The sequence below is a fragment of the Bombina bombina genome, chromosome 4, assembly GCF_027579735.1.
Source record: "Bombina bombina isolate aBomBom1 chromosome 4, aBomBom1.pri, whole genome shotgun sequence".
Lineage (NCBI taxonomy): Eukaryota > Metazoa > Chordata > Amphibia > Anura > Bombinatoridae > Bombina > Bombina bombina.
Genome location: NC_069502.1, coordinates 341,306,037 through 341,332,468, shown reverse-complemented (window position 1 = coordinate 341,332,468; position 26,432 = coordinate 341,306,037). Strand labels below are relative to the sequence as shown.

General features: G+C 38.9%; 1 protein-coding gene across 1 annotated transcript in view; it reads left to right on the top strand.

Moving 5' to 3' along the window:
• Nucleotides 1-19,270: 19,270 nt before the first annotated feature.
• RARRES1 (retinoic acid receptor responder 1) overlaps nt 19,271-26,432 on the top strand; it is a 59,801-nt gene continuing 52,639 nt past the window's right edge. The window contains exon 1 of the mRNA XM_053710095.1: nt 19,271-19,615. Coding sequence (XP_053566070.1) covers nt 19,400-19,615 — 216 coding nt within the window. The 5' untranslated portion in view covers nt 19,271-19,399. The remainder of the gene's footprint in view (nt 19,616-26,432) is intronic.

Sequence of the window (26,432 nt, the reverse complement as noted above, 5' to 3'; positions counted from 1 at the left end):
GGTTCAAGCAGGTGGTTCTGTAGTAGTCTTTGGAATAGTTACAGTTAAGTATACAAACCTTTTAAAACTGCAGTGTGGCTATTGTAATACTGCCTGAAAAAGTACACATTGAATGCATATATGAATGTTATATGATAAATTTAATGGATCAGCATTTGTAATATGCTGTGTTGAGTACAAATGTGCCATCATGAGATACAAAGGGCTTGCCACTGGGGCAGTACCCTTAAAAGGCCAGATTTGCACCATTTTTAAGGGTACGATATGGTACCATAGGACTGAGGTCCAATCTAGTCACCAAAGGTACATATTTGCCTTTGAAAGGTACAATCTGCAAAGGTACCAATTTGTACCAATTTTAAAGGGTACAGCAGGTGTACCTTTGAGGGTACTGCCCCAGTGACAAGCTGTTGTATCCCTAAAGGTACAATTTTTGCACATTTTTTCTGACAGTGTAGAAGAGTTTCTGCGTTATCTGCTCTACAATGTACTCCACCCTATCTGGTGTTCCATTCAGATAAGGTTGTTTTGCGTACTAAGCCTGGTTTTCTACCAAAGGTTGTTTCCAACAAAAATATTAATCAGGAGATAGTTGTACCTTCTTTGTGTCCGAATCCAGTTTCAAAGAAGGAACGTTTGCTACACAATTTAGATGTAGTCCGTGCTCTAAAATTCTACTTAGAAGCTACGAAAGACTTCAGACAAACTTCTTCTCTGTTTGTCGTCTATTCTGATAAAAGCAGAGGTCAAAAAGCAACTTCTACCTCTCTTTCTTTTTGGCTTAAAAGCATCATCCGATTGGCTTATGAGACTGCCGGACGGCAGCCTCCTGAAAGAATCACAGCTCACTCCACTAGGGCTGTAGCTTCCACATGGGCCTTCAAGAACGAGGCTTCTGTTGATCAGATATGTAAGGCAGCGACTTGGTCTTCACTGCACACTTTTGCCAAATTTTACAAATTTGATACTTTTGCTTCTTCGGAGGCTATTTTTGGGAGAAAGGTTTTGCAAGCCGGGGTGCCTTCCGTTTAGGTGACCTGATTTGCTCCCTCCCTTCATCCGTGTCCTAAAGCTTTGGTATTGGTTCCCACAAGTAAGGATGACGCCGTGGACCGGACACACCAATGTTGGAGAAAACAGAATTTATGCTTACCTGATAAATTACTTTCTCCAGCGGTGTGTCCGGTCCACGGCCCGCCCTGGTTTTTTAATCAGGTCCGATGAATTATTTTCTCTAACTACAGTCACCACGACACCATATGGTTTCTCCTATTTTTTCCTCCTGTCCGTCGGTCGAATGACTGGGGTGGGCGGAGCCTAGGAGGGACTATATGGCCAGCTTTGCTGGGACTCTTTGCCATTTCCTGTTGGGGAAGAGATATTCCCACAAGTAAGGATGACGCCGTGGACCGGACACACCATTGGAGAAAGTAATTTATCAGGTAAGCATAAATTCTGTTTTTTTTTTTTTTTTTACATAATTTGATGGACAAATATCTACAAAATAATACAATGGCCCTAAAAATTAAACAGGGAGAAAAAGCAAGTAGGAGGTCAATAGACAGACCAATAGACCATCAGCAGGTAATAATAGCAGAAGGCTATGAAAGAGACACTAACAATATAATAACCCACATAACTGAAATTCTGATACCAAAAATTGAAAGTGTCCAAAAAGAACTACAAAAAGATATTCAACAGAAATTAAAATCTTTCAACAAAGGTTAGGCGAGGCAGAACAGAGAATCTCAGATATTGAAGACAATCAATTAAATATAACAGAGAGGTTCAGTGAATTGGAAATACAGAGCAAAAATGTAACACTTAAAGTTGAAGCATTAGAAAACCGGTCTAGAATAAATAATTTAAGAATCCGAAGAATAGCGGAAACAATCAAGCCAGAGGAACAAGCAATATTTATAGAAACACAGATTCCTAATATGCTAGGTATCAGTATGAAAAAGGGCCCATTTTCAACAGAGAGAGCCCATAGAATTAATTAGAGGAATTTTAATCCAAGGAGAGATAACCCTAGACCAGTAATAGTGAAAATTCTAAATTACAGAGCAAAAGCAATGATTTTTAATATTTACAAACTCCTTAATATTTCAAGGTAATAAGATCTCTATCTACCAAGATTACGCTGCTGAAACGGTTAAAGCAAAGAAAAGAGCTAATTCCAGCCTGTAACAAATTGAACAATAAAGGCTTTAAAGCATTTTTAATATTCCCGGCTAAAGTAAAAACTTTTGTCCAATGCAAAGTTAAAATTTTTAACAATAAGGAAGAAATATTTAAATTTCTTGACTCTGTGAAGACTTAGTTTTGCTTGAGGGGTGTTAGAGGGTGGTAAGGGAAGATTAATAAGGACAAAAGTATGTATATTAATTAATATATATATATTATTATTTTTTTTTTAAATTCTCTCATTTGACTTTTAAAACATCAATAACAACACATATTTTTACACTTATAGAGCAAACACAAAATCACTCTTTACCACTTAATCACTTTTTTTTTCTTCTACCACAGATCCCTAAACTTACAGGAGATTAGACACTTTTCAACAATCATACTGTTTTCTCACATTTTTCCAAGTAGAACTATGTTTAGTATATAGCATTATTATTCACATAATCCCTCTTCATTCTCTACTACTTAATAGTAGAAAACATTAATAGCAACACATATGTTTACATCCTTAAAGCAAACATAAAGTCACTATCTTTCACTTATCTTTTTTTTTCTTTCTTTTTTTCTTCTCCCCCCTCTTCTTCCTTCCTCCAATCCTTCATCCCTAAACTTAATCCGTTAATGTACTAAAACTATACTGATATAATGGTAAACCTAATATTATGGAATGTGGGAGGGATAAACTCCCCCATTAAAAGGAAATCCATTTTTAATCATCTAAAGTAACCCTGATATAGTATTTCTTCAGGAGACACACTTACTGGATAAAGAGCATGCAAAAAATTGAAAAGAGAATGAATGGGTTAAAGAGTGTATATTTGTATTATATTAAAAGTCAAGCAGAGGTATCGCAATTTTATTTAACAAAAATTTAGAGTATCAAGTAAAAACAGGAATTTGTAAAACTTAAGGAATGTTTCTTATTGTACAGATATTGATAAATAAATAGATACTAACATTATGTAATATATATGGGCCAAATAAATACAGCATATTTCTGGGAATCGCTGATTGAATTATTAACCAAATGTCTAGATACAAGAATGATTATAGGCGGTGACTACAATCTTACCTCAAATGTTTACATTGATAGATCAGGCATCCAGAAGGATAAAAAAGAGAAATCTAAAACAAAAAAAGGACTAATGAAAAAAAATATATATATTTTCATTTATGGAGTCCTTGAATCTGATTGACTCATGGAGATACAGGAACCCGGTAGTAAAAGAATACACATTTTTTTTCAGGGAAATATCATTCTTTCTCGAGAATAGACTTGTTTTTGATATTAAAAGAAATTAAACAACAAATAGTAGAAGCAAAAATTGGAGACATTGTGATCTGAGATCATGTCCCTATCCAAATAATACTGTCCCTATTTAATAAAGCAAAATATTTCCACCATTTTAAATTCCCCACATTTTTGTATGGATCAAAAAAATTTTAAGAATTCCTGAAAGAAAGATGGGATCGGTATTTACAAGATAATAATAAAGGAAATTGTAATACGCAAATAATTTGGGAAGCAGGCAAAGCAGTTATAAGGGTAGACATTATCACATTTGTTTCTAATTATAATAAAGCTCTGCAAAAACAGTTCAAACAACTTTGCGGTAAATTAGAGAAGTCATATTCTAACTATCTTTGGAATCGCTCTTCTGTTAATTTGAGAGAATATCTAGCAGATAAAAAAGAGATGAATATTTATCTTACCCAACAAGCCACCAGAGATACAAGAAAATGCAAGGCAAATTATATAGATTTAGTAATCAGGCTGGTAGATACTTGGCTAATTTGGTCAAAATTCAGAAATCAGCTAATCATATCTTAACTATAGATTCAGACAATGGTTAAAATAAAAAAAACAAAGAAATTTTAGAGGAATTCAAGAAATTGTACATGAATCGATACACATCAGGAAAAAAAAAGATACCGGGAATCATGAGAACGTTAAATATTTTGAATCACTAAATCTACCTAAGATCTCAAATGTACAGTAAGAACGGTTAAACAGGGCAATCTCAATAGAAGAAGTGAAAAAAATAATATCTGATTTAGAGATAGGTAAGGCCAGACAGTCTTCCAATTGAATGGTATAAAATAGTGGAAGATCAATTAGTGGAAATTCTGTCAGAACTTTTCAATGCATATTTATCTGGAGACATTTGACCCTCACAGACCTTTTCGGCTGCGAATATTATAGTACTACTCAAAGCGGGCAAAGACCCATTAAAGATAACATCATATAGGCCTATTTCGATTCTTAACCAAGACAGAAATATTAGCTAACAGACTAAAGGAAATTCTCCCAAATCTAATTCATAAAGATTTATCCAGGCGAGATCGCCAGCTAAAAATATGAGGAAAGATTTACACATAGTTGATCACTATTGGCATCTGAGAAATAAATCCAGTTTAGAAGAATCAAGAGAGAATGTGGCACTTCTGGCCTTTGATAGGGTCGAATGGTCTTTTCTATATTCATGTCTAAAAAACTATAATATTCAGGGCACTTTTTACTCTATAATAAAGAATCTATATTGAAGCCTGAATGCCTACTTAACAATAAATGGTGATACATCGACGTGGTTTAATCTAGAGAGAGGCACGAGACAAGGGTGCCCACTGTCGCCATTACTTTTCAATGTAACACTGGAACCCCTAGCCTCTAAATTATGAGAGATACCGTTTGGGATTTGCATAAATAAAATAAGACACAATTTTTCACTTTACGCTGATGATATGCTGCTTTTTATTTGTAAACCCGAGGTATATATTGATTCTATTATGAAAACTATTAATTCATTTGGTAAATTAGCAGGATATAAAGTCAACAATAACAAGTCAGAGATATTGTGGCTTAATAGGAATAAAGAGAAAGTTTTAAAAGAATTATCGTTTATTGATGTAAAAAATCATTTACATTATCTAGGAATTACATTATCTAGGGAATAAAATATCAAGTAACCCAAAGAACTGGTATAGAATACATTTTTCACAGATCTTTGATTCTATTTACCAAAACCTTAAACGCTGGAAATCTTTACCTATCTCTTAAAAGCCCATGTGATCAAAATGATGATTTTCCCTAAACTTATTTATCCCATGAACATGCTCCCCCTCCTGATCTCTAAAAAAAGATATTGTAACAATTTATAAATCCATTAATGATTTTTCTATGGGGAGGGATGAAAGACCTGTATCAGACTTAAAAAAAATTACAGCTGGCCCCAGAATTGGGAGGTTTCGGAGTCCCAGATATCCATTACTATAATTTTGCAGCACTCTCAAAGGTGGCTATTAATTGGCTATTAGATAGAGAAAACTTTTTTTGAGAACTCAGTAGATGATCAACAGTTGGGTGGCATTTCTAAAGCATGGTTACTTCATCAAGTTTGGAAGGACATTCCCCAGATAGTTAAGAACAATATTTTGTTCGAAGACATACTTAAAGTTTGGATCAAGCTACATAAAATAATGTGGGTTTCTCCAACATAGGTGTGTCCGGTCCACGGCGTCATCCTTACTTGTGGGATATTCTCCTCCCCAACAGGAAATGGCAAAGAGCCCAGCAAAGCTGGCCATATAGTCCCTCCTAGGCTCCGCCTACCCTAGTCATTCTCTTTGCCGTTGCACAGGCAACATCTCCACGGAGATGGCTTAGAGTTTTTTGGTGTTTAAATGTAGTTTTTGTTCTTCAATCAAGAGTTTGTTATTTTAAAATAGTGCTGGTATGTACTATTTACTCTGGAACAGAAAAGAGATGAAGATTTCTGTTTGTAAGAGGAAAATGATTTTAGCAACCGTTACTAAAATCGATGGCTGTTTCCACACAGGACTGTTGAGATGAAGTAACTTCAGTTGGGGGAAACAGTGGGCAGACTTTGCTGCTTGAGGTATGACACATTTCTAACAAGACTTGGTAATGCTGGAAGCTGTCATTTTCCCTATGGGAACCGGTAAGCCATTTTCTTAGTTTAAGTAAAAGAATAAAGGGCTTCATTAGGGCTTAAAAAACTGGTAGACATTTTTCTGGGCTAAAACGATTACTTTACTAAGTATATTTGGCAGATTATTACTTTTAAATATATGTGATATATTTGTGTCATAATGTCCAAACAAAGTAGGGATTATAATGCCATAGATATGATATTGCCCAAGATGATTCCTCTAATGAGGGGAGTAAGCATGGTACTGCATCATCCCCTTCTGTGTCTACACCAGTTTTGCCCACACAAGAGGCCCCTAGTACATCTAGTGCGCCAATACTTATTACCATACAACACTTAATGGCTGTAATGGATAATTCTATTGCATGCATTTTTTCCAAAATGCCTACTTATCAGAGAAAGCGTGATTGCTCTGTTTTAAACACTGAAGAGCAAGAGGACGCTGATGATATCTGTTCTGACATACCCTCACATCTATCTGAAGGGGCCAGGAGGGAGGTTTTGTCTGAGGGAGAAATTTCAGATTCAGGGAAAATTTCTCAACAAGCAGAACCTGATATTGTAACTTTTAAATTTTAATTAGAACATCTCCACGCACTACTTAAGGAGGTATTATCTACTCTGGATGATTGTGACAATTTGGTCATTCCAGAGAAATTAGGTAAGATGGACAAGTTCCTAGAGGTTCCGGTGCCCCCCGATGTTTTTCCTATACCCAAGCGGGTGGCGGACATAGTAAATAAGGAGTGGGAAAGGCCCGGCATACCTTTTGTCCTCCCCCTATATTTAAGAAATTATTTCCTATAGTCGACCCCAGAAAGGACTTATGGCATACAGTCCCCAAGGTCGAGGGGGCGGTTTCTACTCTAAACAAACGCACTTCTATTTCTATAGAAGATAGTTGTGCTTTCAAGATCCTATGGATTTAAGGTTAGAGGGTTTGCTTAAAAAGATGTTTGTTCAGCAAGGTTACCTTCTACTACCAATTTCATGCATTGTTCCTGTCACTACAGCTGCGTGTTTCTGGTTCGAAGAACTAGAAAAGTCGCTCAATAAAGAATCTTCGTACGAGGAGGTTTTGGACAGAGTTCAAGCTTTTAAATTGGCTAACTCTTTTATTTTAGATGCCGCTTTGCAATTAGCTAGATTAGCGGCGAATAATTCAGGGTTTGCTATCGTGGCGCGCAGAGCGCTTTTGCTTAACATCCCTTTCAAGGGTAAAACACTGTTTGGCCCTGACTTGAAAGAGATTATTTCAGACATCACTGGGGGAAAGGGCCACGCCCTTCCTCTGGATAGGTCTTTTAAGGCTAAAAATAAACCAAATTTTCGTCCCTTTCGCAGAAACGGACCAGCCTCAAATTCTACACCCTCTAAGCAAGAGGGTAATACTTCTCAAACCAAGCCAGCCTGGAGGCCGATGCAAGGCTGGAACAAGGGTAAGCAGGCCAAGTCACCTGCCACTGCTACCAAAACAGCATGAAGTGTTGGCCCCCGATCTGGGACCGGATCTGGTGGGGGGCAGACTTTCTCTCTTTGCTCAGGCTTGGGCAAGAGATGTTCAGGATCCTTGGGCGCTAGAAATAGTTTCTCAAGGTTATCTCCTGGAATTCAGGGAACTACCCCCAAGGGGAAGGTTCCACAGGTCTCAATTATCTTCGAACAGGCATTCTTACACTGTGTAGAAGACCTGTTAAGCATGGGAGTGATTCATCCTGTTCCATTAGGAGAACAAGGGATGGGTTTTTACTCCAACCTGTTCATAATTCCCAAAAAAGAGGGAACATTCAGACCAATTTTAGATCTCAAGATTCTAAACAAGTTTCTAAGGGTTTCATCGTTCAAAATGGAAACCATTCGAACGATCCTTCCTACCATCCAGGAAGGTCAATTCATGACCACGGTGGACTTAAAGGATGCGTACCTACGTATTCCTATCCACAAGGAACATTTTTGGTTCCTAAGGTTCGCCTTTCTGGACAAACATTACCAGTTTGTGGCACTTCCATTCGGATTAGCCACTGCTCCAAGGATTTTCACAAAGGTACTAGGGTCCCTTCTAGCGGTGCTAAGACCAAGGGGCATTGCAGTAGTACCTTACTTGGACGACATCCTGATTCAAGTGTCGTCTCTGTCAAAAGCAAGGGCTCATACGGACATTGTCCTAGCCTTTCTCAGATCTCACAGGAGGAAAGTGAACATAGAAACGAGTTCTCTGTCCCCGTCAACAAGAGTTCCCTTCTTGGGAACAATAATAGTTTCCTTAGAAATGAAGGTTTTTCTGACAGAGGCCAGAAAATCAAAACTTCTAAGCTCTTGTCAGGTACTTCATTCTGTTCTTCTTCCTTCCATAGCGCAGTGCATGGAAGTAATAGGTTTGATGGTTGCGGCAAGGGACATAGTTCCTTTTGCACGAATTCATCTAAGACCATTACACCTGTGCATGCTCAGACAGTGGAATGGGGATTATACAGACTTGTCTCCGATGATACAAGTAGATCAAATAACCAGAGATTCACTCTGTTGGTGGCTGACCCTGGACAACCTGTCACAGTGAATGAGCTTCCGCAGACCAGAGTAGGTCATTGTCACGACCGACGCCAGTCTGGTGGGCTGGGGCGCGGTCTGGGAACCCCTGAAAGCTCAGGGTCTATGGTCTCGGGAAGAATCTCTTCTCCTGATAAACATTCTGGAACTGAGAGCGATATTCAATGCTCTCAAGGCTTGGCCTTGACTAGCAAAGGCCAAATTCATAAGGTTTCAATCAGACATCATGACGACTGTTACATATATCAACCATCAGGGGGAAACAAGGAGTTCCCTGGCGATGGAGGAGCATCCGGGGGAGTGGGAACTCCATCTGGAAATCTTTGCCCAAATAACTCAATTATGGGGCATTCCAGACATGGTTCTGATGGCCTCTCGTCAGAACTTCAAGGTCCCTTGTTACGGGTCCAAATCCAGGGATCCCAAGGCGACTCTATTGGATACAATAGTAGCACCTTGGATCTTCAACCTAGCTTATGTATTCCCACCGTTTCCTCTCATTCCCAGGCTGGTAGCCAGGATCAATCTGGAGAGGGCTTCGGTGATCTTGATAGTTCCTGTGTGGCCACGCAGGACTTGGTATGCAGACCTGGTGAATGTGTCATCGGCTCCACCATGGAAGCTACCTTTGAGACAGGACCTTCTTATTCAGGGTCCATTCGAACATCCGAATCTGGTTTTCCTCCAACTGACTGCTTGGAGTTTGAACGCTTGATTTTATCAAAGCGTGGGTTTTCAGATTCTGTAATAGATACTCTTATTCAGGCTAGAAAGCCTGTAACTAGAAAAATTTACCATAATATATGGAAAAAATATATCTGTTGGTGTGAATCTAAAGGATTCCCATGGAACAAGATAAAAATTCCTAAGATTCTTTCCTTTCTACAAGAAGGTTTGGAGAAAGGATTTTCTGCAAGTTCTCTGAAGGGACAGATCTCTGCTTTATCTGTTTTACTTCACAAAAGGCTGGCAGCTGTGCCAGACGTTTAAGCGTTTGTTCAGGCTCTGGTTAGAATAAAGCCTGTTTACAGACCTTTGACTCTTCCCTGGAGTCTTAATCTAGTTCTTTCAGTTCTTCAAGGGGTTCCGTTTGAACCCTTACATTCCGTAGATATTAAGTTATTATCTTGGAAAGTTTTGTTTTAGGTTGCAATTTCTTCCGCTAGAAGAGTTTCTGAGTTATCTGCTCTGCAGTGTTCTCCGCCCTATCTGGTCCATGCAGATAAGGTGGTTTTACGTACTGAGCCTGGTTTTCTTCCGAAGGTTGTTTCCAACAAAAATATTAACCAGGAGATAGTTGTACCTTCTTTGTGTCCGAATCCAGTTTCATAGAAGGAACGTTTGTTACACAATTTGGACGTTGTCCGTGCTCTAAAATTCTATTTAGAGGCTACTGAAGATTTTAGACAAACATCTTCTTTGTTTGTTGTTTATTCTGGTTAAAGGAGAGGTAAAAAAGCAACTTCTACCTCTCTTTCCTTTTGGTTTAAAAGCATCATCAGATTGGCTTTTGAGACTGCCGGACGGCAGCCTCCTGAAAGTATCACAGCTCACTCCACTAGGGCTGTGGCTTCCACATGGGCCTTCAAGAATGAGGTTCCTGTTGACCAAATTTTTTTTAAATTATATACTTTTGCTTCTTCGAAGGCTATTTTTGGGAGAAAGGTTTTGCAAGCCGTGGTGCCTTCCGTTTGGGTGACCTGATTTGCTCCCTCCCTTCATCCGTGTCCTAAAGCTTTGGTATTGGTTCCCACAAGTAAGGATGACGCCGTGGACCGGACACACCTATGTTGGAGAAAACAGAATTTATGCTTACCTGATAAATTACTTTCTCCAACGGTGTGTCCGGTCCACGGCCCGCCCTGGTTTTTTAATCAGGTCTGATGAATTATTTTCTCTAACTACAGTCACCACGTTACCATATGGTTTCTCCTATATATATTTCCTCCTGTCCGTCGGTCGAATGACTGGGGTAGGCGGAGCCTAGGAGGGACTATATGGCCAGCTTTGCTGGGCTCTTTGCCATTTCCTGTTGGGGAAGAGATATTCCCACAAGTAAGGATGACACCGTGGACCGGACACACCGTTGGAGAAAGTAATTTATCAGGTAAGCATAAATTCTGTTTTCAAATATTTTTCCAATTTACCTACCTTTCTATTAGGGAAAATCCGGATTTCCCGCCAGGTATGAATAAAAATAATTTATAGGCATGGGAAAAGGTTAAAATAAAGACAATAGGGGACCTTATCGACCCTGCAAAAAGAACGGTAATACCCTTTACAGAATTACAACTAAAATATAATTTAGCAGATGCTCAGTATTATGCCCATATACAACTTGTGCATTACATTAAAGAGATATTAAAGAAATCCCCTAATTTAAACAATCCACACTATCAGGCTCTTTTAAAAATAAACATTTTCATATTCAGCGACCTATAAAGTTCTGATGGATTCAAATAGGGATAAGCAAATGACATCCATTATATAAGAAAGAAGCAGGTTATATATTAACAACAGAGGAGGTGAACAGAAGCCTTACTATTGTTCGCCAAACTAGCTGTGATGCATATTTTAGAGAATCCTAAATGAAAATCCTTCATAGATATTATGTTACCCCAAGATTAGTGTGTAAATGGCTATTAAATGTAGAAGGGAAAATCCTAGTTTAAAACATTATATGTGGGAATGTCCAATGATTAACCAATTATGGGTGAAGATTAGTTATTGGCTAACAAAGTTGCTAAAAATAAATTTCCAAATTGAGTTTGGACATATAATCTACCTGTATTACAATTGTGTAGGGAAAGAAAAAAATCCTGTTTTTCATAATGGTGTTACTAATGACAAGAAAAATAATTTTGAAGGCTTGGCTTTCCCCTAGAGTACCAAATCTAAGAGAGATTAAGTTAGCTCTAAGAGATCAATTAATAATTGAAGTATTTGATGTTTTATATGAAAAAGACTGAAGAATAGAGAAATGCATTTAAAAATGGGGCATATTTATTAAAACATTAGAAACCCCAATTCAAAAACAAGTGATTTACCCTTTGTTTGGAGGTAGAAGTACTAATATATATATTAGTATATTATTACTATAATATTAATCAGTTCTTTTGACAGTCATGCATTTTAGCCAATCAGTGCTGACTCATAAATAACTCCATGGGACTGAACACAATGTTATCTTTATGGCACACATGAACGAGCGTCTAGCTGTCAAAAAAATGTCGAAATGCACTGAGGCGGCCTTTCAGGGTTTAGAAATAAGCATATGAGCCTACCTAGGTTTAGCTTCTTTCAACAATGAATACCAAGAGAACAAAGCAAATTTGATGATAAAAGTAATTTGGAACATGGTTTAAAATTGCATGCCCTATCAGAATCATGAAAGTTTACTTTTAAATACACTGTCCCTTTAAGTTACAAAACAAACAGGGATAATTAGTTAAAAATAATTTGCATAAAAAGAAAGGGTTAATGGCGAGGCACTGCAGTATAAATTTGCAGGTAAAGTAATTAAAGTACATATTATTATATTTTGTCTATATCCCAACTTGTTTTTGTCCCTTTAATCATTGTTAGCCTCACAGTCTGCTGCCTAACTCTGATAAGAAGACAGCTCCGCGGTCGGGCAGAACGGGGGGGGGGGGGTGCATTTGACAGCATTTTACAAAGTGCTATGGTTCAGCAAGCCATTTAGGGAAGAAAAGTGCTGCTGACCTGTACAACCCACAGGCTTTTTCCCAACTGTTCAGTCTGTGCTGAGTGTTCTCCCTCCCCCTGTCCCACAACGGCATGGCACACTCACTTTTATTTGCAGAAAATAATTTCTTGAAATACAGTACCCAGGTTGAAGGGCTGTGTTCAGTGCTGTCAAGAGCAAGGAACTGTCTGCCATGCAGCGTGCTAACCCTGACTCCAAATCAGTGACACAGAGTAAAATTGCCCATCCAAACTCTGTCCCTCAGCACAGTTAGGCTGACACTGTATGTAGCAGATTAAAGTCTCTACCTCTAACAGTCATACTAGAGCTACATAACTGATAGGCCTCTATGATTGTCTGTAAGGCCTGCTGTCAGATCCTGGGGACTAGGGATAACACTTCCAACTAACACACATAGCACCATCACCTTCATGGGCTTGCAGCTTGTTCCTCTGAAACACGTAAACAAGGTTTAGATAAAATAATGCTTCCAGTTGGTGTCAGTGACAGAGATGTACTTAAATGTTCATTTTACATTGTTCTCTCTAAGGGCCTGATATTCAAAACCTCGCTGTTCAGGCGAGATATTCTAAGAAGTCTTGTCGGTACAGCGAGGCCCTTAAAAAAAATGTAGAAACACAAATATTAACTTGAGACATGTTTATGTTGCTATATAGTGTTCTTTATGTGAAACAGAGGGGCCCATTTATCAAGCTCCGAACGGAGCTTTTGGGCCCCTGTTTCTGGCGAGTCTTCAGACTCGGCAGAAACAGTGGTTATGAAGCAGCGGTCACAAAGACCGCTGCTCCATAACCCTGTCCGCTTGCTCTGATGAGGCGGACAGGAATCACCAGAAATCAACCCGATCGAGTACGATTGGGTTGATTGACACCCCCCTGCTAGTGGCTGATTGGCCGCGAGTCTGCAGGGGGTGGCGTTGCACCAGCAGCTCTTGTGAGCTGCTGGTGCAATGCTGAATACGGAGAGCGTATTGCTCTCTGCATTCAGCGAGGTCCATGGGACCTGATCCGCACTGTCGGATCAGTTCCGCAAGACCTTTGATAAATAGGTCCCAGAGACTCCTATATTACAATACAAGGTCTAAAAAAAATCACAAAGATTTTGAGCTTTCCATGCCGGTGAAATTGTGAATATCAGGCCCACAGTATTTGTTTTTGAGTAAGCAGTAAACGATAAGGTGGAATTGTGTAAATTATTAGACAAATAAGATAAGATAATGTTTTCCCTGTTAGCTCAATCCATTTCATTGGGTTGTGGTTTAATTAGCAGAAACAGTTATTTCATATACAAAATTATACATAAAGGTGCAACTGATATAACAAGTAATTGTAAACACATTAACCCCTTAACAACCACGATATACACTGTATGTCGCTGGTCAATAAGGGAATCTCAGGTTATAATAACGCGGGTCTTGCTGTGAGTGGCAAGACTGTGCTATTAGACCCTCCTGTGGGCTTGCTACTGGCTATTGAAAAAGTCACCCACATAGAAAGACCAGCGACATTCAGGGTGTGTCGCTGGTCATTAAGGGGTTAAAGAGAAACAAATGTTATTGTACACTATCCCTTTAACAGAAACTTTGCAGCATATTGTGATGCCTCTTCTAAAACTGACAGGAGGTCTGTGTTTTTCGCTGCTTTCATTTGGTTTGGCCAACTGCCAACTCTCTAAAGGGCTTCTAACAATATCCCAGAGGGCAAGACATTCTGCATGCAACAAATGAAGTTACCATAAACATCAAATCATGTGTTTCTGATTCACAAATACTTCATTATATTACCTAAAATTCCTATAATTTCCTCACCCACTCCTACACTTTTGTAATTTTATGTACAAATCTATGTACCTCCCCCAACAGATGTGATAACTGTTACATTTCTATTTTCTTTCATATAGCTGATTTCCAAGCTTCCAGTCTAACCGCTAGACAATTCTGTTACTAATATATGAAAACCGCCTTCCACTCAGTCACTGCAAGTTACTCTTTATCCAAAATAAACAGATTTCTTGCCTTTACTCCTTTGTCTTTATTCCAGACAGAGACATTGTTAGGTTGCAAAAGATCACTGGTGCGTTTAGTGGAGCCTCTCCAAAATCCCTCGCAAACTTTGTTGCATATTACCACGATTCTATCATTTCAGCGGCTGATCCAATCAGCCTGACTAGTTGCACGACTAGCTGTGTAATTAGCGCTACTGATTGGATCAGTGGCAGTTTCTGCTCGGGGCCAGCAGTGCTCTGCAGATCCTGTGGTACTTCTATTGTGTCTTTAACCCCTTTTGCATGGGGGTTAAAAACATAGTAGTGCAGGATTGTTACTTCTAAAATTACATATTCTAACGAATTAGAAAATGCATTTTTTTTTAATTTACCTTCACTTGATGCCATTAACACACACAGAGTAATAATGTGTATCCCCTTGGCTGCCATTAACACACAAGGGGAAGTGATATCACCCTTTGGCTGCTAATGACACACAGTAGTATTGGTAATAATCCCATCTCCTGTCAGGAACACAGTGATTATCCTACTTTTTACCCAACACACACATGCAAAGACACACATCACATCAGGGATACACTACAATAATATTTACTAATAAAGGTTAAACCAAGCCATATCTCAGTCACATTTATAATGATGTTATTTCCTAATACAATGTGTTTCTGCACCATTTTAGGGTAATGCTCTGTTTACTTTTTCTTTAAATCCCAATGAATAACAGACAGGATCATCTATTTTTGCATTTATTTAATATTATAATTTCCTAGGACATTATACACAAATCTATATATCAGCCTTAGAGTCTGATATCAAAATGAGCAACTGAATATCTGCTTACAATACAATATATAATGTGACAAAAAAAGGCATGAACAAAATGTTTATTAGGCTAGTAGAAGTATTCAAACATATTGAAAATAATTACTGGTTGCACTCGAAGAGCATAAAATATATTTTCTCACAACATATATATTCAACATAATATATTCTCACAACATTAAAAACAATGATACTAGGAGCAACACAATATGATGATTAAGTCCCCGTTCTAGGCACGAAATGCGTAAGGTGTCTCTCCTAGTGTCATTTTTTTGTAATGCTGTAAGAATAAAAGTTATATTTTATGCTCATCAAGTGCAACCACTATTTTTTTTCAATCTGTTTGGCTACACAGAAGGCTCAACTGTTACGGCATGCACCCTGGTGCAACATGGGAATTGTAGTCTTCCCCTCTCTAGGCCTTGAGTTCCGGTAGTGGAGCGTTGATGTTGAACTTGGAAGCAGCGGTGCAAGACATAGTAGACGTTTTCACTAACAAGCTTGTTTCCCAGAAATATATATATATAAAAAGAAATTTTACACAAACTTGTAATAGTTTTCTCATGATATGTTCCCAGCAATGTATTTCACTCCTACATGTCACAGAAATAAAACCTTAGTTCTCAAGTTTCCTATTAAAGACTGTATCTCTGCAAGGAAAGCAACCGTCCCCTCCCCTTTCTCCTTATCTTTCTTATACTGGAAAGAATATTTTTAAACCTTTGTGTGATATTATTGCACAGTGAGTATTTCTTAAAGAATATATACCAAAGCGATAGCAACCTTTTACACTGTCTTAACCAATACATGTCAGAAATACCTCTGTCTCACTCTGTAAATAACAGCACTCATTAAATCTATTAATAACAATGTAGCCTAAATATTAGAGTACTAGTCCTAAAGCCTGTTCACACGGCCATTTTTTGCAGTACAGTGGTCCCACCCCTTGCGTTCTCTTCCTCCCACTCTCTTTTGCTTTCTCTCTCCCCCCCCCCTCTTTTGCGCTCTCTCTCTCCCCCCTCTCTTTTGCGCTCTCCCCCTCTCTTTTGAGCTCTCTCTCTCCCCCCTCTCTTTTGCGCTCTCTCTTCCCCCACTCTCTTTTGCACTCTCTCTCTCCCCCCCTCTTTTGCGCTCTCTCTCTCCCTCTCTATCTCCCCTCTCTCTTTCTCTCTCTCCCCTCTCCCTGTCCATCTCCCCTCTCTCTCCCCCCTCTCTCTCTCCCTCTCTCTCTCTCCCCTCTCTCTCTCTTTCCCCTCTCTCTCTCCCCTCTCTCTCTCCCCTCTCTCTCTCTCCCCTCTCTCTCTTTCCCCTCTCTCTCTCTTTCCCCTCTCTCTATCTTTTTACCCTCTCTCTCCCCCCTCTGTCTCTCTCTCTCCCCCCTCTGTCTCTCTCTCCCCACATCTCCCCTCTCTCTCTCTCCCCTCTCTCTCTATCCCCCCCCCTCTCCCGCGCTTTCAATTCATGTGTGAGGTTACGCTCTGAGGCCAGCAGTTATATGTGTGAGGTCTGAGTGAAGTATAGCGGAGCGTTCGTGAGGTTATGAGGTATTTGCGCTCTTTTTAAAGCCTCGCACCTCCTTGTGACAGCCAGACGCTTGTTAACTGATCCGCTTGTTAAGTGATCCTCGCACGGGTGCTGTCTCGCGCTTCGGTTTACTGTGGGTGCGCGTGCGAGGTATGTGTGGGTGCGCAGTCTCTGTGCGCTGAGGGCAAGTGTGTGGGCGGCCAAGTTTGTGGGTGCGAGGGTGTGCGCGTGCGGCCAAGTGTGTGGGTAGGTCCTGTCAGCTGTGCGCGTGCGAGGTGTCTTCTCAGCTCGGAGGTGCGCGTGCGAGGATCTAAGGCCAAGTGTGTTTGTCTCTACTGCGCATGACGGCTTCAGACAAACACACTTGGCCTTTTATAATATAGGATAGCATTAAAAGAACAGTCTTCTCCGGAATTGTTATTGTTTAAAAAGATAGATAATCCCTTTATTACCCATTCCCCTGTTTTGCAAAACCAACACGGTTATATTCATATACTTTTTACCTCTCTGATTACCTTGTATCTAAGCCTTTGCAGACTGCCCCCTTAAAGGACCAGTAAACACAGTAGATTTGCATAATTAACAAATGCATGATAACAAGACAATACAATATCACTTACTCTCAACTTCAAATGAGTAGTAGATTTTTTTCTAACAAATTTCAAAGTTATGTATATTTCCACTCCCCCTGTACCATGTGACAGCCATCAGCCAATCACAAATGCATATACGTATAGTCTGTGAATTCTTGCACATGCTCAGTAGAAGCTGGCGACTCAAAAAGTATAAATATAAAAGACTGCACATTTTTTTAATGGGATTAAATTAGAAAGTTGTTTAAAATTACATGCTGTATCTGAATCATGAACGTTTAATTTGACCTGAGTGTCCCTTTAATTCAGTTCTTTTGACAGACTTGCATTTAGCCAGTTAATGCCCTCTAATTTGTAACTCCATGGGAGTGGTCACAATGTTATCTGTATGGCACACCTGAAATAACGCCCTCTAGCTGTGAAAAACTGCCAAATTCATTGAAATAAGGGGAGGCCTTCAAGGGCTTAGAAATTAGTATATAAGCCTACCTGGGTTTAGCTTTCAACAAACAATACCAAGAGAACAAAGCAAATCTGATGATAAAAATGAATTGGAAAGTTGTTTAAAATTGCATGCCCTATCTGAATCATGAAAGTTTAATTTTGACTAGACTGTCCCTTTAAGGAAGATATTCATCAATAACTGTAGCGTGAGTATATATGAAAATACTGAAGACAAACATTTCTATAATGATTAACTTTAAGAAATGGCCAAATTAGGCCATTAGAGCACACATTGTCACTGCATATTAGCAAGGTCTATTCACTTCCCAGAATCCCCAAACTACTGGTCTATCTGCATAGGGATCTAGCCACCCCATACAGCTCTTTCTCGGCCTGCATAGCTAGCACCCCCAAATAGCATTCACAGGTCTCGTAACTAACAGAAACCTAGAATTGAGACTGAATATGATGAAGATAGGTATTGGGAGGTAGGCCAATGTTAGGCATCTCTTGCTAAACAGATTTCTTGATCCTAGACAATCATGCCAAATCTCTCTTTGAGTACATATTTTGGCCCTTCATCCATCGAGCTAATGACAAGGAAACTAATGGCATCAATCTGGTCTAAACACCTTGATTTGCCTTGCCTGATTGTAATTGCCAGCCCTGAGCTAAAAAAAAAAGAAGAAGCTTGTCACTGATGTTATCTATATTATAGGAGACTGGGGAAGATGCATGTGGGTCACATGATTGACTGTTCAAATAGAGTGAAGATCTTATGAGACAAAGTTTGGATGATATTCAAAAAGCTGCCTATATTTGACCATTATTCCTAAATAAGCATCCTGAATTCTCAGGGATTTCTCCTCAATTATGTACAGAAGCAGAATTATTACACCAAGAAGCATTTTTTTTTCTAAATAAATAAAAGAAATTGTAAAACATTTTTATCCTCATTTTATTGACGTAAGAAGAACCTCTGGTCCTTAAGGGGTTAAGTTGTATAGTGTGTTGCTGAAGCCAGGTCTCCAAAGTAAGTTAAAATACGTGTGCATCAAGATGACGTGAACATCTAAAGATGATTGCCTGAGTCAGTGCTGCTTTAGGTAGCATAGAGCAAAAAAAAGTGTATTTCGTTATATTTGTGATGTGCTGCTCGCCGAGTCTGACTGGGTAAACATGAAGGTTACATGTGACGCAGTATATTAATTTGAAGAAGTTTGGCCATAATTATATCTGGATAGTGCACAGCTGCAACTAATGGACGATTTATGGGAAAAAGTAATGTAGAAAACACAAAATAATGACCTTCTGGGTAAGAGATAAAGCTGTGCCTGGTGGGAGGCAAAGGATGTTGGATAAGGAAAGAAAGGGGGCTGGCTCTAGGTCATGGACAAGGGACATCCCTGCAATGAAATCCACCTTCTAAAGGGAGGACCCTGAATCGCATATAATATTCTTACCGAGGCAGCAATCCCAAGATCACAAGGGACTGTGAGTCAGCTGTGTGAGGACAGTGATCAATCTGCAGCCTGGGCACTGCTCGCATTTTGCTTAACCCAAGTATAGCTCTACCCACAGCCCTAATCTTCACTATGCAGCAGCTTCTGTGCCTCTTCGTGCTGTTACCCCTCGCCACACTGGCTCTGCCCTTCTCTGTGCCTGATGATTTCTGGTCCGCCCGAAAAATCCCCACTAGCCAAAGGGCAGCACGGGAGACTGCGCAAGTAGCCGTGCAGTACCTTAATTACTACTACGGCTCCCCCAATAACCTGCGGATGGTGCATGAAGTAAAGAGAGCATCGGTCAAGGTAAGTGATTGGCAGCTAAATCTCTGCTGCATACCGTTATGTTATCAGCAGTGGTGCAAATCTTGTACATCATTAGGGCTGCATTCATGAACATATGAGGTTGAATTGTTAATACACTGATATATGTGAATGATATTATTTGATTTATTAAATGCCTTGTAAAAAGAACCAAGTAAACTATTTTGTTCTTAAAGTGAGTGTAATTATCATGTGTTATGCTATATACAATATATAAACCGTGCTGCTACTAGTTAGGCGTTTACAAGAAGGTGATATCACGATAAAAACAGGAAGCATGAATGTAATCTCAAACCTGCTTATAAAATACACAAATAATAATACAATATATGTGGGCCTATGAGATGCTTATCCAGCGTTTAGAGAGCTCAATCAGAGATACATTTAGCATTTCTGCAAATGTATTAGATGCGTATTCATCATTTGTCTCTGGCAGCATTTTCTCCTTTTCTCTTTTTCACATTCACTATCTGCATCTGATTTACCTTCTCTTCTAATGAAACAATGATCTATTAGCATAAAAGCAATAGCTGCAAATAACTGCATAAGCAGTAGGTTGCTATAGCACTCATTGCATAGCGTTGTGGTTGCTATAACAATTATTTGACTTTTTTATTTCTTTGGTTATACAATGTTTGTTTAATACAGATCTCTTTGATATTGTTTGCACTTTTATTTTCACTTTTAAAATAAATATTAATGTAATTTTGTGTTATATGTAATGTCTCATTTAAAATATCTATTCTGTGGTAGGGTATATTTAAAGTTCTGGGACTTGCTACATATACAGACTTCACTGATAGGGCTGTTCAAAAAGCTCAGATTTTTTTTTTTTTTTAAATCAATGGAAAAAAGGAGGACAGTTAAAGGGACAGCATACTCCAATTGTCATATAACTGCATGTAATAGACACTACTATACATTTTTACAAAAGAACTCCCAGATGGCCTATATAAATGGATCATCTACAAAACATGTATGCAAAGAAAAATCTATTGTACAATGTCCCTTTAAAGATAGAGGCACTTCCTAGTCCAGTAAAAGGTGAGGTATAAACAAGGAACCAACATTTAGAAAAAAATAAAACTGACCGGGACTGAACTTGAAATAACCTGTTAACAGATTTTTGTTAAAGGGATACTGAACCCAAATTTTTTTCTTTCATGATTCAGATAGAGCATGCAATTTTAAAGGGACAGTAAACGTTCAGAATAATGTTATATAGTTCTGCACATAGTGCGGAATTGTATAACATTATTTTAGCGGTAACTTCAAAAATTAAAAGTATTTACAGGTTTTGTAGTCTAAAGTTGGATTCCGCTCCAGGATCTACTGAGCGGGTCTTGGAAATCCAAAGCGCTTTGCGGGCTTGCTGGCTAATCACAGCACGCCCAGTCGCACTATTGGACTAAATGTAGCTCGCTCCCGCTACTAGACCAGAGCGGGAGCTAGCTACATTTAGTCCAATAGCACAACCGGGAATGCGGTGACTAGCCAGCAAGCCAGCAAAGCGCTTTGGATATCCAAGACCTGCTCAGTAGATCCTGGGTAGCGCTTGCTAATTGGTGGCTAAATGGAGCCACCAATAAGCAAGCGCTATCCAGGGTGTTAAACCTAAAATAGGCCCGGTGTTTAAAAATAGAGGCACTTTCATGAAAGATTACATTGCAGCGGTTTTATTAAAATACTTACCTTTTTCTTCTTCCAAGCCGGACCAGCGATCCCCCTCCCGGTTCTCATGCTGTACTTAGCACAGCAATGACGAAACCGGCTTCCTCCAATCACAGCATGGCCTCAGGAAATGTTTGCTCTGGGGGGGAAGCCATGATTGGAGGAATCCAGATTTGTCATTGCTGACGTAAGTACAGAGGATCTGCAGGCGGGGGATCGCTGGTCTGGCTTGGAAGACGAAAAAGGTACTTTAACAAAACCGTTGCAATGTAAACTTTCATGAATGAAAGTTCCCCTGTTTTTAATAGTATTTTAAAAACCGAGCACTCATTCATGAAAATTTACACTCACTTTTTAAGCTTTACATTCCTGCTTTTTAAATAAAGATAGCTAGAAGAAAAATTGATAATAGGAGTAAGATAGAAAGTTGCTTAAAATTGCATGCTCTATATCTGAATCACGAAAGAAAAAATTTGGGTTCAGTGTCCCTTTAAATTTGACAAGGTGGTCAAATGTCAGAATTTGCTTTTTTGCTAGCAAAGCAGACTTTTAAAAGACCGCAGGCTGTTAGAGTCTCTTGTAACAGGTGATTTTACCATTTTTTTTTTCTTTTTTAAGGAGATTTTTCATTAATTTTCGGCATGATTACGAGTGGGGTGTTAACATTTACGCACAAGCGATAAGGAGTTTATCATGGGTGTTTGCACGTGTCAGGTTTTCCACTCGTATTCAAAGTTAAAAGTAAACACCATCTAATAAACATTATTTTTTAAAAAAAAAATATGGCACAAAACAGTTATAAGGGCTCAAAGATATGAGGTCTGATGTGTTAAAAAAAAAGAAAAGGCAGCCTAAGGGCTTTAACATAAACATACATACATACAAAGAACTTATTAACATATTTGACTTCTTAATAAACAGCATTCAACTTTCTTTGCCTCTGTACATTAAAAATTACTATCTATGTCAAGTATAAATAGGTCTAGGAAAAATTTTGTACTTTCTGTACTGTATTCAAACCTCATATGAGGTTTGAATACAGTACAGAAAGTACAATATTTATCCTAGGCCTATTTAAACTTGACATAGATAGTAATTCTTAATGTACAGAGGCAAAGAAAGATGACTGCTGTTTATTAAGAACTCAAATATGTGTTAATAAGTTCTTTATAATATGAGGTAACCAGCAAATGAATAATTCCCCCCCCTTGACTCTATTCTTTAGTATCTTAAAGGGACATTCAACACTGCCCACAACATTAATCTATGTTGAAAAACTAAAAATAAAGATCAAGCTGCAACGTGCCTCCTTTCTCTTACTTCCTGCCTTCACTGTTGAATCCTCTACGATCACTTCCAAATTGGTGTTCTAACATGGCTTCCTAACTCCCCCCACCGTGACGTATTCACCTTCTTTTTCAAACCAGCAGCGAATGATAGCCCATTCCTCGGACTGCAATCCAAGCGCGTTCATGGCCGTTAGCACATGCGCGATACACTAGGAACACTAAAAGCAGAACCATAATAAGCCAATTTGTTTCCGTTCCGCTTATATTACGCATAGTACTCTGAAACAAATTGGCTTATTATGGTTCCGCTTTTAGTGTTCCTAGTGTATCGCGCATGCGCTAACGGCCGTGAATGCGCTTTGCATTGAAGTAGGAGAGATGGGATATCACTGGCAGCAAGTTTGAAGAAGAAGCTCTATACGTCACAGTGGGGGGAGTTAAGCAGCCATATTAGGACAACAATTTGGAAGTGATCGTAGAGGATTCAACAGTGAAGGCAGGAAGTAAGAGAAAGGGGGCACGTTGCAGCTTGATCTTTATTTTTAGTTTTTCAACATAGATTAATGTTGTGGGCAGTGTTGAATGTCCCTTTAATGTTTATTCCAACACTCAGTATAAGTAAAAACATTTGGCATATGTATTGGATGGGATGGAATTGTGTGAAATCTACAGTGGAATAAAATAGACCAAAAAGGTTGAGGTACGTAGTGTTTCTAAATACCCCCATAAAATGCCATATATTAGATACAGCAAAATTGTAACATAGTATACTTAGCAAATACGTATGGATTGGATACAATGGCTGATAATGTTAACATTGTATAGAAACATAGAATTTGGCAATTTGAAACTACTAACATGAAGCTATAAGATATTCAAGATGACATACATCTTGCGCTTAGAATTAGGACGTAACTTGCTATTGATGTGTGTTTTTACACTAAGATATAAGCAAAAGGAAGATAATGTTGGTTTTTCATATAACAGGCCTAACTAAGTTTAAAAAATACTATGGGTACAGCGCTTAATAACTGAGAGTTGAATTAAGATGATATGAATAGGTAACAATGTTGATGTTTTGTGTCAATTGGTGAAATAGAATTCATTTCTCAAATATTGTTCACAAGTGTGTAAAGGGTTAACCAAAGCAAGGAAATGAACGTCACAGGACATTGTGTTTCTATTGAGGCTGTAAGGTCCGTGCAGCACGGTCTATGAGGAAGGCGCAAGCTGAAATGCGTAAGACCGATGCTGCACTGGCCTCTTGATCCTGTCTTGCATCTTTTAAGAATGGAATAAAAGTTATATTTTATACTTTTACATCCGCTGCCTCGTCTTTGTATATTATGTTACTTTTGGTTCGGGACACAAACAAGCGATTTGCAGCAGATGTTTTTTCATAGGAGGAAACGGGTGGAGCCTATTATGTATCGTGGAGCACTGAGACGCTGAAACCATTGGGTGTTTAGTGTTTGTTTTGCAGAGAACCTTCAGCTGTGGAACAAGGAGGAAACCAGAATGAGAAACACGCAACTAGCAAGAAATGTAAGTCACGAATGAATGTTTGACTACTGCTACGGTTGCATACGATTCCAAAATTAGACTGGGATATTGTCAGTATTCCACCTACCCCTACACTGAAGCACAGACACATGAAACACAGTCCGCTGTTGTTTAAGGGAATTTTTCTATTTCTGATACTGTTAATATAAATATGTTCATGTATGTGTGTGTGCATATTTGTATGTGTATATATGAAGGGGTGAAGGCCCCAAAACATCACATTAAATTATAGGATTCACATGTTGTGAACCTGTCTACATTCAATCGCAGATTGTGGGGAACATATTTTCCTTCTATTTTTCTAATGCTGCCACCCTACTCTTGTACAACCAATTACATGAGAGTAGTGTTTGTCAATCACCTGGGTCGAATGAGTCTGGGGGTGATTTTCATCCGCCAAATACAAACTGGCGAGAGGGTTTATAAAGCAACTTTATAAATATCAGTTACAGGCTCAAATGAACGAGCCTGCAACTGATAGAGGCATTCACCTCTTGATAAATCTTACCCTATGTGTTTAACCCTCTGCAAAAAGTAAAGACATTAAAATACCTATTGGGAGCCAGAGCACTGCCGATCCTAAATGTAGTGGCAGTTGCGCATCTGGGTTCTGTGACTAGCCTGCCCATTATTCTGTGTACAAGAACATCAGGCAGTGTTACCTGTGAAAAGGGTATATGCAATACTTCCCTGGATTCTGATAAATGAATTTGTTGCCAGTGATATAGTAGAATGTATTATGGCATTTCCTAAAGAAAAATGATACAGCAAGAGAGGCGCCGCATGTGTGTGTCAATAAACACAGGTTTAGCACAAAAACAGTAAGTACAGGGTACTCAGATTTGTGAAAGACACCCAAGTGTGCCAAGTAGCGCGGGCTGGATGTTTTACAGCAACCTAACTAGCTGTACTCCAGTATTGCAGGAACACTGGATTCTCCACAACAAGCAATGGGCTCAGACTCCAGCTGGTAGCGTAAGCTCATATAGAGCAACGGTTCAAAGGATAGTAAAAAGTGAAGAACATTCATTCAAAATGACATAATACACCAATTAAAATCACTGATAAAGAACCATATCATATGATCATATAAAAGTTTAAAACAATGTCTAATAAGAGCAAAACCTGTTGTATTTAAAAGAATATGTTAAAAAATGAAACACACAAGAAGTTTGGAAATATTTTAATGTTTATTTTTGTATGCAAATCTTTCAAGATGTAAAACTGCAAACACAATGTAATGTAACACTTGTATTTCTATTCAATTTATATAAAATCAATAAAACAAAATTTCAATACAATTTTTTTTTTAAAACAATGCACGCGTTTCTCTGCATAAACGATGTTTCATCAGGCATGTTACATAAGCATTGCGCTTGCCTTTAAATAAGGCTACGCTATCTATCAAATTGAAGCTCTCCCCATTCTCTCGGCACCCACGCCAATCACTGCCGACCTTTCCTCTTAGTCGGCATAATAATCTCACCTGCATCAGACTTGTTATAAGTGTATATATGGTTGTCGCACTCGTATGTGTTTGAAGGTACTGCTCACGATCACAATATCATGCCAACATCCAATTATCCAGACGTAGCGTCATACTTAGAGTGGTTAAAAAACGAGTGTGTCGACATCTGGATAATTGGATAGTGGCATGATATTGCTCTTTAGAGTCTAAACACGTTTGTGGGAGAAGAAAGTGCAGCCATTATCGTTAATAAGAAGATGGTCCCAATATTGGCCTAAAGGATCAGAGTGTCTCTATACAATATTGGACTTTATGTTGTTTTATTATTTTTTATATATTGTGTATCTCTATATATCGATTATTATTCACTTTTTTATCCTAGATTGGATTGCTATATTAGCATATTTTGAGCTGAGTTCAGGCGCCACCTATTCATAGTGTATTACCTATCTTTATTTTGATTATGATTATGACATTTCCTCAATGACTAGATTTTTAAACTCATATCTCGCAGCTTTAATTAGTATTATCAGAAAATATAAAAAGGCACAGCTTTAGCAAACCCATTCAATATGTAGTAAAACTCTTAAAGGGACATTAAGGGGTCAATTTATGAAGCTGCGCCGGACAGGGGTGCACATACGCCTCTTGCGGCTGAATTCCGCTGCCGGAATTCAGCATTGCACACGATACCTATTTTGCGCTTGCGTGCAATCCTGCCCCCTTCCTGCACACAGCCAATCATGCGCGGGCAGGAGCTGTCAATCTCCCCAGCCGGACAAGACCGGGGAGATTGAAATTCGCCACC